The sequence below is a fragment of the Lactuca virosa genome, chromosome 7 (assembly GCF_052849685.1).
Source record: "Lactuca virosa cultivar CGN04683 chromosome 7, Lactuca_virosa_CGN04683_v6, whole genome shotgun sequence".
Lineage (NCBI taxonomy): Eukaryota > Viridiplantae > Streptophyta > Magnoliopsida > Asterales > Asteraceae > Lactuca > Lactuca virosa.
In genome coordinates this window covers 235,543,627-235,556,436 of record NC_136432.1, presented here as the reverse complement: position 1 = coordinate 235,556,436, position 12,810 = coordinate 235,543,627, and the positions used below count along the sequence as shown (strand labels likewise).

General features: G+C 30.7%; 1 protein-coding gene across 1 annotated transcript; it reads left to right on the top strand.

Annotated features, from left to right (window-relative positions):
* The first annotated feature begins 4,222 nt into the window (after positions 1–4,222).
* MAA3 (P-loop containing nucleoside triphosphate hydrolases superfamily protein) lies at positions 4,223–10,273 on the top strand. Its single transcript, XM_079060588.1, has 19 exons — positions 4,223–4,395; positions 4,473–4,626; positions 4,971–5,098; positions 5,173–5,370; positions 5,507–5,698; positions 5,794–5,829; positions 5,907–5,992; positions 6,095–6,145; positions 6,248–6,359; positions 6,441–6,546; positions 7,482–7,579; positions 7,671–7,784; positions 7,871–7,963; positions 8,076–8,129; positions 8,313–8,371; positions 8,460–8,544; positions 8,612–9,103; positions 9,750–9,836; positions 9,930–10,273. The coding sequence occupies exons 1-19, from the start codon at positions 4,294–4,296 to the stop codon at positions 10,134–10,136; spliced, it is 2,454 nt and encodes an 817-aa protein (XP_078916714.1). The 5' UTR covers positions 4,223–4,293; the 3' UTR covers positions 10,137–10,273.
* The last annotated feature ends 2,537 nt before the right edge of the window (positions 10,274–12,810 follow it).

The window sequence follows — 12,810 nt, the reverse complement described above, 5'->3', positions numbered from 1 at the left end:
TTTATTCTATTATAAGTTATATATTATGTTAGTTTCTATCGCTTATTTTGTTGTAAATAACATCGATATAGTTTTTTTTATAATTGATTTTGATGAAAGAAGTTTACAATTATTATTCCAAATTGTTGGTGATAATGATGAATTAGAACGAATGATTTTTAATATGATATGACTTTATTGTTGAAAACCAATGATTATGTATGTTATAAAAATAAATTCTTTATGTTCTACCAAAACTTATATGGATGTATCCATTTTAAATGTTTTTATAGTAATAAAAACAAATTATTATCTTATTACATTTGTCAATTTACTTTTTCCATGTTCCTTATTTATCGTGAAGGAAAAGTAAAATAAATAAAATATTAATATTTTCATAAAAAAATATAAATGATAAAAATATAACTCAAGTGTAACACTCCTACTCGCCTAACCTCTTAACATATTTTTTTAATATCGTTTATAGTACATAACAATTATTATAGTTTTCAAATTCAAATCACCATTTTATTTGGAGTGTTCATTCTCTTATGATATTTCATTGCTTTAAGGAAAAAAATGAAAGTACAATACAAATGTACGATAGTTTTTTTTATAAATATAATAATGAAATTTTTTCAAATAAGTAGTTTTTAATTAAGTAAAAAATAATAATTGTTTAAAATAACATAAAACTAAAGAATAGATTATATTATATTAAAAAATTATTGTTAATAATAATAATAATAATAATAATAATTATTATTATTATTATTATAATTATAATTATAATTATAATTATAATTATAGTTATAATTATAGTTATAGTTATAATTATAATTATAATTATAATTATAATTATATATGAAATACGAAATATTAAAATAAACTATTTATAAATTAGTTAAAATTACCTATAATTTAAAATAATTTTAAATCAAAAACTTAATTCAATTTGATTCAAACATAACTTTTTATAACTTTCTTATCATACACTTAAAATTATTGTAATATTAGTTACAGCTTAGTATAAAAATTATTGTTTCAATGATAAATGCTTATAATATTGTTTTTATAACATATAATTATTAATATTTATTTTACATTATTGGACACAACTCAATAGTTTAAAACTCTCACTACAACTCAATAGTTTTTTAATTTAAATGTAATTATGATTTCAAATTTAATGTACTTAGTCATGCCTTTATATTTTCGACTAGATTCAAAATTTAAACTTATGGTTATTAATGTGCAATGCTTTTTTTTTTCTTTTCCACTTATTTATTATATATATTGTAGCATTATTAGTAGTATATGAGTAAGTTTTGATTCAAAAATCATATTTTTGAAAAGATTTGTGATTCAAAATGAAAGAGTTGAAAAAAAATAAGTTTTCTCGCATCAATGGTTATTTCAATACGGATTTTTTATAATAATGTTTCTATATATCAAATGTATATTCATTTCTAAAGATTCATTTTGAATGATTTATAAGTGTTTAATAAGTTTTGTTTGATGTAAATGTTATAGTAGATGTTGTAGTGTTTTTATTTTATTAAAAGCTATAGTGTTTTTCCATACTATTTGTTATTTGTTTTATATACAAATTGACATACGTTTTATATATAATTTCCACAACTTAAAACATTCTATAAAATCATCAAAAATTGTAGTATTTATTTTTTCATACTACTTTGTATTTGTTATATATAGAAATCAATATATGTTTGATATATAATTTACATAACATAAAACGATCTATAAAATTATGAATTAATAGTGGAAATAACTAATGATATAAATTTATTACAATTAATAAAACTAATATGTTAACTATAGAGTTCGTGTGGCGACATTGGTTTTTTATGTAAAAGTAGTAAATCATAATTTGTTAAATGTTATTATTTTAATTAAATAGTTATATTTACGCGCAACGCGCGGGGATTCGACTAGTATACTTATAAAGAAAGCATTTTTCCTTTCACCACATTCATTTGAAACTCGCATTCATTTTTCCTTTCACCACATTCATTTGAAACTCCTATGACTTTTCAATTTCTTTCCAATAATGATTATAAGTTGGTTAATAAGGTTAAATAAATATACAACCTAAAGTGTAATCATATATAAACTAAATTTCAATATTAAAAGAATATTTTTCTTCTACTTATAAAGTTATATTTTTAACTTTTAACATATTATACTTAATTTATTAAGTCTAATATGTTGTTATATGTAAACTATTATCATTTTAAATCTACAACTTTTGAACAATTTGTATAAAATACTTAAATTGCTAATTTAAATATAACCTTACAGGATCAACTTAAATATAAATTTTAGTTCAACTTAAACAACCTAAAGACTATTTTGTATATAGTTAAAAGTGATAAATTGTAGTGTCTTTCTAATAATGATTATAAGTTTGTTAATAAAGTTAAATAAATATCAAACCTAAAGTGTAATCATAAATAAGCTAAATTTCAATATTAAAATAATATCTTTACTTCTACTTATAAAGTTATGTTTTTAACTTTTAGCATATTATACTTAATTTATTAGATTTAATATGTTGTTGTATGTAAACCATTATTAGTTTAAACCACTTGGGTTGTGGTGACTTGGTAAGGCATGTGGAAGATATGGTGGATAACCTATTGACCCATGTTCAAATCCTGGCACCACTCAGCCCTTGTGGCTATGGAGGTTCGCCTGCAGTGACTCCAGGGCATAAGGCAAAGCCTCATGTTTGCAGCGGGGGATTAGTCGGTTCGCGAAAGCTGGCCCGAAAACCCTCGTTAGGGAAGTTTCCTTTCCAAAAAACCATTATTAGTTTAAAGCTACAACTTTTGAACAATTTGGACAAAATACTTAAATTGTTAATTTAAATATAACATTACAGGGTCAACTTCAATATAAATTTCGTTCCACTTAAAAAAACCGAAAGAATATTTTGTGAATAGTTAAAAGTGATAAATTGTAGTGCTAAATGCAAAAACTAAATTGTAATATCAATTTAACTAAAATATTTCCTAAAGATATTTTTATAATCGTTAAAAGTTTTCAAATAAGTAGCTTAAAATAACTTACAATAACAATAGTTAAAAATAACTCTATATAAATGATTATATTGTTACCTTTAAAATAAAAAAATGTTTAATATTTTAAATAATTACAATGATAGAAATTAAAACGTTAAGCAAATAAATTTTAAAAAATTAATTAACAATAACAACAACTATAAATAACATTAAACCACATATTATATTTAATTTTATTTATGAGTAACCCGCGGGTAGAGGTCATTCATAAGATTGAGATTATGCAGTTTTAATAGATATATATATTATCATATAATTCAAAATAGTCAATATATTATATCAACTTAGTATACGAATTATTATATCAAATTTAAGAGCAACAAAATTGTTATATTTAAAAACATGTATTTGTAAAGATTTCAACTATATAGATGCTTCTGCGCAACGCGCGCGGACATTCGCCTAGTATATTTATGTAGCTATCGATTAATATTACAACTTCCTTTATGTTATATTGGCTAATTTTGACTTTATTTTTCCTCCATATTTTATACCATAAATGAATTTGCAAAAATCATATCTTTCTTGTACGAATTCTGATTTTGACATTCTTTATTTCCTCGGTTTTATAACGAGGAGTACTTTGATTCTCCTTTACGTAGTTTTTGCTAAAACTTAACCGAGTTTCCTTTAACTTTTCGCACGCTTATTTTTATAGTCTTTTGAATGGTTCGATTGATTTTTTTATATACTGGAATAAGAAATTTCGCATATTTTCTATAGTTTGATAAATATTACATATTAAATTTATTGTATTTTCCGTTTGCTATGCTTTGCGATTTGCGATCGGCGATGATTTATGCAATTATCACATACAATGAGCCATCACTCCCCTCTTACTCCTACGGAGTTTCTCCATCCACATCTTCAATTCATTGTATCGTGAATGAGCCATTTAAATATGTTTCTTATAAAATGATGTAGAAATGAAAGAAGCAATGAAAAGGCTACAACCTTGTACTCATTTTGAGTTTTTGACCCCCTCACAGTAAAATTTTTAATGACTTTTGTTTTCTTGGCAAAAAAGCCCCTTAATGTTTTATCATGTACACTGTCGACCCTCCGTAGGAATTTCAACATTTTGTCAAATTTAAACCCTTTTACTTTTAGAAGTTTATTATTTTTTAGGATAAATTTGGAAAGGCTCTACTAATTAAACCCTGGTGGCGTCTAAAACCCTGGGTTTTCCGAGAGCGTAGGGCGATCAGCGATGGCCATAGAGAGGAATTTGATCGAAGAAGAAGGATGCCTCCATCGTTTCTACAAAATTGTTCTCGGTTGGGACTATCTCCGCCTCCTCAAAGAATCCTCCGTAAGTTCTCTCATCAGATTTAATTTCGTACGATCAATATGCAAAATTGCAAACTCATTTGATTCGATTTTGAGCAGAAAAAGAACAAAAATGCTGCTAATGAAAAGGATTTGGGTCTGAAACAAGTTAAGGACACTTATAAAGATGTAGATGATTACCTTGCCACATTTGAGCCTCTCTTATTTGAAGAAGTTAAAGCTCAAATCGTACAAGGCAAAGATGAGGAGGAAGGTATGTTGTTCGAACTTATTCTAGTTATGATCTGAGTATCACAATAACATAATAACGATGTAGTTTCATTGAAATGAAGTGAAACTACTTGTTTCTGTTTCCACATTTGAGTTATGATGTTAACTGGATTCATTTTCACTTCATATTTGATGTAGAAGTTCAATGAGTGCTTGTAGCTGTATCGAATCTATTTCAAAAAGTTAGGATATTTAATTAAATTGTCTGTAACGTACCTATAATTTTCCTCCAATCATCAATAAGTCTTCTGTTTTTCTTTTCTGTTTTCAATATGTATTCATTCAAAGCCATGACATGTTTATGTGATTTTTTTTCCTCTTTTAAAGAAACGGAGTGGAAGATGGGTATAGTAATTCAATGTCATGAAACCGGTGGATTTCATTTACCAGAGGTATTTGGTGAAGACTGGGGATCTGTATCACAGAATGACTTACTATTGCTGACAAAAAAGAAGGTAAGTATTGTCTTATTGATTTGATTTGATCTTATACAATTGATTGGTTGTATTATATTGATTCAATTTTGCAGTTTGGAGATGATAAAGAACTTCCCACTACATATGCATTTGCATTAGTTGAGCATCGTCTACCAGACAAGATCAGACTCAGAATGCAATTAGATGGAGAACTAAAGCGAGTAGATAAAGATGAGTTTAACACTTCCAAAAGGCTGATGAATATGCGTTCTCTTATTGGGGAACAAAACAAACCTTGGAGCATAATGAAGGTACTTTTATAGTTTTATTAATCTCTCTTTGTTTTTGGTATTCATATGCTTTCAAGAGATTTAATATGCTTACTAATTGTATATAAAATGTAGTTATCAGTTTCTTCTTTAATGACATTAATTTTGATAAGTGCAGATTTGCAGTTTATCAACCATAGCTCGTGAATATGTTGCTCTGCGTTCAATTAGCTTCTTGCCATACAAGGATTTGATTTTAACAGCTTCTGATAGTGTTCATGGTTCTGAAGATCAAGCTTGGAAAATTTCTAAGCCACTTATGGAGTATATTCAAACTAATCATAATACAACACAGCTGGAAGCTATACGTGTGAGTTTTCAATTCACCACTTGATTGATTCCCCCTTCTCCCTTTTTTTTTGGATATTATTAGTTAACTCTTAACTATAAATTTGAATCCTACAGGCAGGTCTTTCACGCAGAAAGTTTGTTCTTATTCAGGTTTGCCTTTTACCATTGATTTCCTTATTGAGGCATTGTGCTTTGAAAATGTTAACTCTTACTTTTTGTCCATTTAGGGCCCACCTGGAACAGGAAAAACACAAACAATTCTTGGGCTTCTTAGTGCCATATTACATGCAACTCCAGCTCGTATACATACCAAGTGAGTATCTAAGTCTCTTGGTAACTCTATAAGAGATTGATTACTTGAGGGTATTTATGGTATATAATGTTATTTTCTTTTGTTAACACTGTCTTTATGCAGGGATAAAATAAGTGAAGTAAGACGTGGGCCAGATTTAGATATTCAAGACAAGTATGCTTTTCCATTGGTTATTTAGTATTTACATTATTCATTTTTACTTTTTGCATAATCACTTGGAAAAAAAAAGTGAAATAAAATATGAAATTGTTGTAGATACAATCACTGGGCAAAAGCTTCACCATGGTTATCTGGTATTAATCCTAGAGATGCAAAGATGCCTAAAGATGGTGATGATGGTTTCTTTCCCACTACTGGTAATGATCTGGTAAGTTCTTTTTCTTTTTCTTTCTTGTTTTTTTTTTTCTTTTTATATTTTTCTTTATATTATTTTCTTGTGTTTACACAGCAACCAGAAGTTGTGAATTCTAGCAGAAGATATCGTGTACGTGTTCTTGTGTGTGCTCCATCAAACTCTGCACTTGATGAGATTGTGTTACGACTCTTGAAAACTGGTATAATTCCATTTCTGATTTTTTTTTCTTATTAAGTTATTGTACTTTGTAAAATCTGCCCAATTATAGCATTTTACTTTCAACCTTTTTCTTATTATAGCAATGAACGTTGCTTTGCATTCGGATGACATTATATATCCCTCTTCAATTGCAGGAAATATCCAAACGACAGCTTTTATTTTGTATAATTTACAATTTTGGTCCCTGTAGTTTTTTCAGAGAAATGGTCCATGCGTAAAAACAAATGATATAATGGATCTTAATAGAAATGGTCCCTGTCTAATTATGTAATGGTCCTTAAGTATGAAAATTTACAGAAATGGTCCCTGTGTAAAAAAAATTATGTAATGGAAAAAATTACAGAAATGGTCCCTGTTTCATAGTGAAGTTACAGAAATGGTTCTTGTGTAAAATAAATATACAATGGTCCCTTTTTAAGTCATGTCATAAAATAAAATTTCAGTAATGGTCCTTGTGTAAGACAAAGCTATAAAAATGGTCCCTATGTAATAACCAAATTACAGAAATGTTACATGTGTAATAACAATATTACAGAAATGGTCCCTGTTTAATAGTGAAGTTACAGAAATGGTTCTTGTGTAAAATAAAATTACAGTAACGGTTCCATTGTAAGTCAATGTCATAAAATAAAATTACAGTAATGGTCCTTGTGTAAAACAAAGCTATAAAAATGGTCCCTATGTAATAGCCAAATTACAGAAATGGTACATGTGTAATAACAATGTTACAGAAATGGTCCCTGTGTAAGACAATATTACAGAAATGGTATCGAAAATATAGGGTTTTTAAACTACAAGGCTATAAAGTAGGATGCTATAAATAGAATAAACAAAGTAATGAAAGTACATTGTTATTTCTTGCATTTACCTTTTTTGTTATTGTTGAAATTGACATTTTTTTTTTATTAACTTCAGGCATACGTGATGAAAATGATCGTGAATATACTCCTAAAATTGTTCGAATTGGTCTCAAAGCACATCATTCTGTCAAGGCAGTATCTATGGATTACCTTGTATGTAATAAAATTTCTACATTATTTTTTTTATTAAACCTCTATAAAAAATAAAAATATAAAATGAAAAATATAACATTTTACTTTTTAGGTGGAACAAAAACTTGCAGGCATGGATTTTCAAACTGCTGATAAACAGAAGCAAGGTGGTGCTGGAAGGGACAGAGACACAATGCGTGCTTCCATCATGGATGAGTCAGCAATCGTATGTCTTTTCATTTTTCATTTTTACTTTTTTCCCAATTTAGCATATGATTAATAATCTTTTTTTTTTTTTTTTTGGTTTTTCAGGTTTTTTCCACTCTTAGTTTCAGTGGTTCGAGTCTTTTCACAAAACTTAGTCGCGCTTTTGACATTGTTGTTATAGATGAAGCTGCTCAAGCAGTAAGATTATTGCTCTATTTTTTGCTTTTTGATGATTAATATTACTACTACTACTACTACTAATAATAATATAATATTTGAGAATATTTTATTATTATTTTTTTTTCTACAGGTGGAACCAGCTACACTAGTCCCTTTAGCCAGTGGATGCAAACAAGTATTTTTGGTATGTACATTGTGCAAACAAGATTTCTTGGCATTGTACTTTCAACTTCTTTCTTATTGAATCAATGTTATAATAGGAATAAATGAAAGTAGGATGCTATAAATATAATAATAAACAAGTAAATAAAAGTACATTGCTATTTTTTGCAATTAACCCTATTCAGATACTCTTCTCTTTTGCTAGGTTGGTGATCCTGTTCAGTTGCCTGCCACTGTTATTTCTCCTGTTGCAGAGAAGTTCGGGTAATCAATGAATATGTTTTCGAATCATTAAAAAAATATTTAATTGTGATAACTCTTAGTTAATTAATGACCTTATTTTGTACAACAGTTATAGCATGAGCTTATTTAAAAGGTTTCAAAAGGCTGGATATCCAGTACAAATGCTCAAGACACAATACAGAATGCATCCCGAGGTCTAATTCTAACAATTCTTACAAATTTTTATTAAATATCACTGAAATTAAATATCATGTCCCACAGATAAGAAGCTTCCCTTCAAGTGAATTCTATGATGGAGAATTGGAAGATGGGGTAGATGTTAAAGACAGGACAAAGCGTGCATGGCATAAATACCGAAGCTTTGGGCCGTTTTGTTTTTTTGATATCCATGAAGGAAAAGAAACACAGCCTTCAGGGAGTGGGTCATGGGAGAATGTTGATGAGGTGGATTTTGTCTTGTTAATGTACCATAAATTGATCACTAGTTATCCAGAACTGAAGTCAAGTGATCGGCTTGCCATTATATCGCCTTACAGACATCAAGTGAAGCTGTTCCGTAATAAATATAAGGAAACATTTGGTGTGGATTCGGAGAAATTTGTGGATATTAATACGGTTGATGGCTTCCAGGGAAGAGAAAAAGATGTTGCCATATTTTCTTGTGTTAGGGCCAATAAAGAGAGAGGGATTGGATTTGTCGCTGATTTTAGAAGAATGAATGTTGGTATTACCAGAGCAAGGGCTTCTGTCCTGGTATACTTTTGTTACTTGGGATTGGGTCCTGTTTGTGTTTGTTACACAGGACAGGACAGGTTGTACTGTGTTTGACATGCATTGGACTGGGACTGACACAGATGCCAACAGGTGACAAAAATTGTAACATTTTGTCCCACTCAAAAAGCGAAACAAGGTGGGGACATGGACTCGCTCTCGATCTCACGTGTGTGAAAAAGACATAAATGCCCTTCTCATCCTCGTCATCAAAAGTAGACCTAGAAAATTTTCCTAGTTTCATCCGGTGTTGTGTCACAAATGCAGCCTTACGGCTGCATTTGTTACATTGGACAGGACTAAAAAAGTTTTTTTTTCTAGGTCTATTTTTTTGATGACGAGGATGGGAAGGGCATTTACGTCTTTTGCACACACGTGAGACCGAGTGCAAGTCCATGTCCCACCTTGTTTCGCTTTTTGAGTGGGACAAAAAGTTACAATTTCTGTCACTGTCACCTGTTGGCATCTGTGTCAAGTCTCAGTCCGATGCATGTCAAACACAGTACAACCTGTTTTGTCCTGTATAAAAAAAAGAAAAGAGGCTAGGGTTTCTAGAGTCCAACTTTGTTAATTGTAGCTCTGATTTTTATTTTATTTTTTTAACTGACTGATGTTTTGGTTTTGTTAGGTGGTTGGGTCAGCTGAAGCACTAAAACAAGACAAGCACTGGAAAAATCTGATTGCAAGTGCAGAGGAGAGAAATTGTCTCTTTAAGGTTGGTTTTTGACTTTTTTCTTATTGCTATTATTTTTTTTTTTCCAAATTTCGAAGAAATGAAGATTTTCTCATTAAATTGTTTTGCGTTCAGGTTTCTAAGCCATACACAGAGTTCTTCAGTGAAGCTAGCTTGGAATCCATGTTAAAAGTGGAGGCTGTAGCAGAGGGAACAGGGTCAGATGACATGGAAAATGATGCACTTTATGATCCAATTGAACCTGATCAAGGTTTACCAGATGATGATTATGCGGATGATGCTGGTGGAGGGGATGATGATGGTGGTGGCATGGATGACTAGTAGCTAAAATGATATTATATTTAATTGTGATTTTTTTGGGGTGCATGAATCGATTATCATATCACCCCCATTATGCTATTTGATTCCAAGCTACATAAATAGTGTTAGATAAGATATTTACGTGTCTTGGTATTGAATCTGGAAAAGGAAAAAGCGAGACTGCAATTATATATATATATATATATATATATATATATATATATATATATATATATATATATATATAGAGAGAGAGAGAGAGAGAGAGAGAGAGAGAGAGAAAATAGGCCCACTGTAAATTCCAAGTTACAGAAATGCTTCCAGAAATTTGCTTCGTTTTGCTCTAGACTCTAGAGGTATTTTGTTGTGCTTGTTTTTAACCACGAATAACACTAGCACTTCAAAAATACAAATCGACCCTTTAGAACTAAAGTGTTATAGTTTGCGTTAGTATCTACTTGTAGAACAATTATCAAATATATTTTAGTTGAAATTATACGATTGGTCATTATGGTTTGCCAAAACATGCATGGTGAGGACAAGTATAAAAATGTCTATGTGCTTGGTCGAATGGTTTCATTTTGTTGTGTAGTTGGTCCTTAGGGGGCGTCTGGGATTGTGTTTTAGGCTAAAATGTCCTTTTTGAAAAAAAGATTTTTTGACTTTTGGCTTTTAAAAAAAAGGTTTTAAAATGTGTTAGGTTTATCTTTTGAAGAGCTAAAAGCTAAAAATCCAAAAGTCACAAAAAGTCACCAATTTATGACTTTTCAAACAGCTCATTTTTGTTCTTTAAAAACTTCTTAAAATGTCAAACATTTTTTTTTGACTTTTAGTTTTTTTTTAAAAAAAGCCAAAAGTCCCAAAAAGAATCCCAAACACCCCCTTAGTCAAATATAACTTTTGAGTAGTTATCTTATTTAAATGACTGAACGCCCATTCCTTGATCGTTTGACTTTCCGCATTTAAATTTTTATTTTTTTCTATCCATGAGGTTTCTTTATCCATGATTGATCCAGACAAGATATGTATTGTACCATAAAAAGCAACTCCGATTAGGGTGGACACAAAATTTCTTAGTAGGTGTGGCACAGAAAAAAATAATAGTAGCACAATAGTAAAAAAAAAGTAAATTTTTATACAGAAAGTTAGGCGTTGCCGGTGCCACTACGGTCACCATAATAAAACCACCCCTGACCCCGACCTCCTTTTATTTTTTTTTTAACTTTTTTTAAGAATCAACCACATATGGTGGTGACGGATTTCCATCCATGGCCGAAGAGAGGGGATTAGAGCCAAAGGTGGAGGGTAAAACACACCCAACTCTAATGAAGATCGAGGTTGAAGACTGTTTATATAGGGTTGAAGATCGAGGGTGGATGTATTTGTGGAGTCGTCATAGACGAGGGAAAGAGACAAAAAGGAGTAGGACGGTGTCATTGTATGGAAATGACAATGAAGAGAAGGAATGTAGGTAGGTGTTGTGTGGTTGAATGACAGTGATTGCAGGTAGACCTCAAAGGCGAATGTGGTGGTTGCATGTATGTGACGGAGGCGATGGTGGTGGTGGTTGCAAGTAGCATTTTGAATTGGAAGTTAGTGAACATTTGATGTTAGAAAGTAGAAACATAAGAGAATTGGGATTCTTAGGTTGCGTTTAGTTACGGAAAAACAGTTTTCATTTTCCGTTTTTCGTTTTCCTTTTTTTAGTTTTCGTTTTCCGTTTTCAGTTTCCATTGGAAAATAAAGAAAACGCGTTTAGTTAAAACTTATTCATTATTCATTTTCAGTTTTTTTAAATTAGAAAACGTGTTTAGATGTGTACATTTCCATCGTTTTCATTTTTAGAAAATGGTAGCGGTGGTAGGGTGGGGGTGGGGGCAGCAGCGGGGGGCAGTGGTGGTGTCGATGATGGTGACGGTGGTGGTGGTGGTGGCGGCTGTGGTGATGACAAGCAGTGGTGGTGGCGGCAGCGGTGGTGATGCTGGTGATGGGGTAGTGGTGATGGTGGTGGTGTTGTGTGTGTGTGTGTGTATGTTTATGAGGGTGGGTGTGGGTGTGTGTGTTTGTGTGTATGTGTGTGTGTGTGTGTGTGGGGGGGGGGGGTGTTTGTGGGGGTGAGGTTGGGAGTGAGTGGGTGTGGGTAGGTAGGGGTGTGGTGGGTTGGGGGTGTTAAGGTGGAAGTAGGTAGAGGTGGGAGTGAGTGTGTTTATATTTTAGAAAAATTTTGGAATTAGAAAAATGTGGAAAACAATAATTATTGGTTTCTCAAAAATTTCCAACTTCTTTGTAATTTAAAAAAACGGAAAATTTTCATTTTCCGTGAAAAATTTAGAAAAATAAACGAACTAAACGTGTTTTCAAAATTCTTATTTTTCTAGGAAAATTTTTCCGGAAAACGGCTAATTTTTCCGCAACTAAACGCACCTTTATTTATTCTTATTTTTTTCTATTTACATACTTGGTCCTTATAGCTTATAAAATAATGCAATAACATAAAATACAAAATTAAGGGTATTTCAATCATTTTACTTAAACGTAACGTCTTATTTCTAGCGGAGTTCGACTACCTTACAAGCTTTTGAAACTATAAGAACGCGTAGACTTTTGATAGATATCATTACTAATTTACTATGAGACCCACTACAACATCGAAAAATCATAAGAGATGAGTTTGCTAATTCTTCAAAATACTCTA

Excerpts from the sequence above, each read along its gene's own strand:
- MAA3 (XM_079060588.1), top strand. The coding sequence starts at position 4,294 with ATGGCCATAGAGAGGAATTTGATCGAAGAAGAAGGATGCCTCCATCGT. Across the intron at positions 4,627-4,970 it reads AGGCAAAGATGAGGAGGAAG|AAACGGAGTGGAAGATGGGT; the intron begins GTATGTTGTTCG and ends CCTCTTTTAAAG. Across the intron at positions 9,104-9,749 it reads GAGCAAGGGCTTCTGTCCTG|GTGGTTGGGTCAGCTGAAGC; the intron begins GTATACTTTTGT and ends TGGTTTTGTTAG.